The sequence below is a fragment of the Fukomys damarensis genome, unplaced genomic scaffold, assembly GCF_012274545.1.
Source record: "Fukomys damarensis isolate Sample0158 unplaced genomic scaffold, DMR_v1.0_HiC HiC_scaffold_36, whole genome shotgun sequence".
In the NCBI taxonomy this organism is placed as follows: Eukaryota; Metazoa; Chordata; class Mammalia; order Rodentia; family Bathyergidae; genus Fukomys; species Fukomys damarensis.
This window is the reverse complement of record NW_022900948.1, coordinates 43,611,531-43,614,175: the sequence shown is the minus strand read 5'-3', so window position 1 is coordinate 43,614,175 and position 2,645 is coordinate 43,611,531. Positions and strand designations below refer to the sequence as shown.

The window sequence follows — 2,645 nt, the reverse complement described above, 5'->3', positions numbered from 1 at the left end:
TTTTTTTGGTACCGGGGATTGCGCTTGCAAGGCAGGCCACCGAACCGCTGAGCTAAATCCCCGGCCCTTGCCTCTCCTATTCTGTGGGCTGCTGTGTCCCTCGATTCACAAGTGTCACCTCTCTGGGCTGTTAGCCTAACCAGGGCAGTCAATGGGCAAGGAGCCCTTCCTGCTCCTTTCTCCTCCACTGCAACATGACCAAAGGCTCTGGGGAGCTCCAGAGCAGCACTTCCCTGGGTGGCCCTTGAGGTCGGTCCCCCTGGCAGGGTTTCCACTGATGAAACAGTCTGTACCTTGCAGAAATCTGAGGGAGATGGCATAAACCAGGGCAGGTGCGTGCCCTGCCAAGAAGAGGGTGACGTGCTGGGTGTGGTCTTGAGCACAATGCCCTTCTAAAGCAGTGTTTTGTGACAGCTCACTAGAGGACATCTGCAAAGTCTGGGGACCCTGGGGGGTGTGAATTCAACAGCATGGAGCGCGTAGAAGCCAGGGATGTTACTAAATGTCCCACAGGGCACAGGACAACCCTCGCCATAGAGCACTGTCCACTGCAGCAGATCCATAGCGCCAAGGTTGAGAAACCCTATTCTTGAGCAACCATTGGTCACCCCTTCACCTCTTCCACCTGACTTGCTTCTGAGTGGGTGGGACAGTGCTTAGGACAGAGATTTGGTGGCAGGTATGCGTGCTGGAGGGAGGAAGGCTTGCGCCAGGCAAGTAAGGCAGGCCGGCTGTATCTTAAGTTTTTCTTCCTTTTTTTGGTGCTGCGGATAGAAGCCAGGGCCCTGTGTGCGCTGGGTGAGTGCTCTACTGCCGAGTTATATTCCTGGCCCCTTTCTGGATGTCTTATAAATCAGGTAATGTTACTGTTGTGCTCCGATGACACAATGCACACTCCCTCCTGGGGCCTGTGGGCTGGCGTCAGCTCCCACGGCACTGCCTCTTCCCTTCTCACTCCACTGCTCCATTTTCCTTTCTCGCTTTTGTACTGGAGATTGAATCCACGTACACGCTCTACCACTGAGCTCCGCACCCCAAAGCTGTGCGATTTTCTTTTGGAACACATAGAACCTGCCAGGCCTGATGGCCTAGGCCTGCAATCCTAGCACTGAGGCAGGAGAACTGCAAGTCTGAGTCCATCCTGGGCAACTCAATGACTTAGCAAGACGCTGTCTCAAAAAATAAAAAAGGGATGGGGATGGAGCTCGGTGCAAAGGCTCTGGGTTCAATCCCCAGTCACACCCACACACACACGCACCCCTTTGCTGGAACTTGCTGTGTTCACACTGCGTATGGCTGGGACATGTGGACCACAAAGCAGGCTTTTCATTGGCTTCGTTCACTGTACCCTCATCGCTGAGAATGGGGAGCGGGACATTCTCTGTACTCAGTAAATATTTTACCTGACTTTTATTTAATTTTTAAAAACTTCTGTTATCTACCTCTGCAACTAGGATACAGCTGCCTCCATGAAGGCAGGACCTTGCCTGCTACACCCCAGTGTGTGGAACCATCGTGCACTGTAAACGGGACCTGGGAACCCCTCAACTCGCTCGCACCTGCACCCTGCCACCATCCTTGCCTGGGGCTGGAGAAAGTGCCAAACCTGTCACCCCAGGAGGCTCAACGTCCCAGGAAGAGGGCAACACAGTGCGGCACTTCAAAGCACTACCTGGGCTTGCCTACGGTCTCTGGTAATACTGGCCGTGGGCAATTAGCAAGTTGCTGAACCGCTCTGAGCTCTTCTGAAGGAGATAATAACAGGGCGTTCAGAGCCTGTCATGTGGTGTGAGGCTGACGAACAGGGGCCAGCGCTATCCTTTCGAGCCATGTTCCCGGCCCTTTGGCCCGTGCCATGGAAGAGGACAGACCCACTGGGCAGAGGGCTCTGATGGGATGTGTACACGCTGCAGGAGGGAGGCTGGGGTACAGACAGATGAGGTGGCAGGAGTCTTAGTTCGTACATGGGAAAATAGGGACAGTATCTGTAATACTTGATGAGATGCCCTCTGCCCACGGCAGGAGCACAGGACTCCTCTAACCTCGGGCTGTCACTCCTGTGCCATTCTCTGCCTGTCCTGGTGATTGCCAGAAACTCACAAGGTGGAGACTCACATTTACTTCCAGGAAGCGGAGATATTCACAGCCGAAGGAACCTTCAGGCAGGCTCCGGAGCTTGTCCATGTCGAGGGTGGCCAGGGAGATCCGGGGACGCTCCCTGAAAGGCAGAAGGCAGGACATGGGTACTGGGATGGAGCTGGCAAGGAGATGAAGGGTCCAACTAGAGCAAGCCTGGGGTGGGCACAGGTGCTAATGGCATCTCCTTGAGCTGGGCCAGTGGCAGGACTGAGACTACCACAAAGGACACAGGAAGGCCGGCCTCCGATGTGATCAGAGTACTTGCAAAAGGTACCACAGGGAAGAGGTGCAGCTAGCGTGTGTCATAGGAGCTTAATGACACAGAGCCCTGTGGCTGGCACAACTCAGAGGCCATTATAGTGCATATATCTGTGTGTGAACAGCACCCCTGGAGTTGGGCAGTGTCCAGCCTTTACAAGTTTCTGTGGCCAGGGTATCAAGAAGAGTTCTCTAGCAGCATGTGGTAGGGCAAGCCTATAATCCTCACCACACAGGAGGCTGAGGCA

General features: G+C 54.5%; 1 protein-coding gene across 1 annotated transcript in view; it reads right to left on the bottom strand.

Annotated features, from left to right (window-relative positions):
- Window positions 1–2,645, bottom strand: part of Coq4 (coenzyme Q4) — a 9,567-nt gene that overhangs the window by 3,977 nt on the left and 2,945 nt on the right. Inside the window, exon 4 of the mRNA XM_010627304.3 lies at window positions 2,116–2,218. Within this exon, the coding sequence (XP_010625606.2) occupies window positions 2,116–2,218 (103 nt within the window). The remainder of the gene's footprint in view (window positions 1–2,115; window positions 2,219–2,645) is intronic.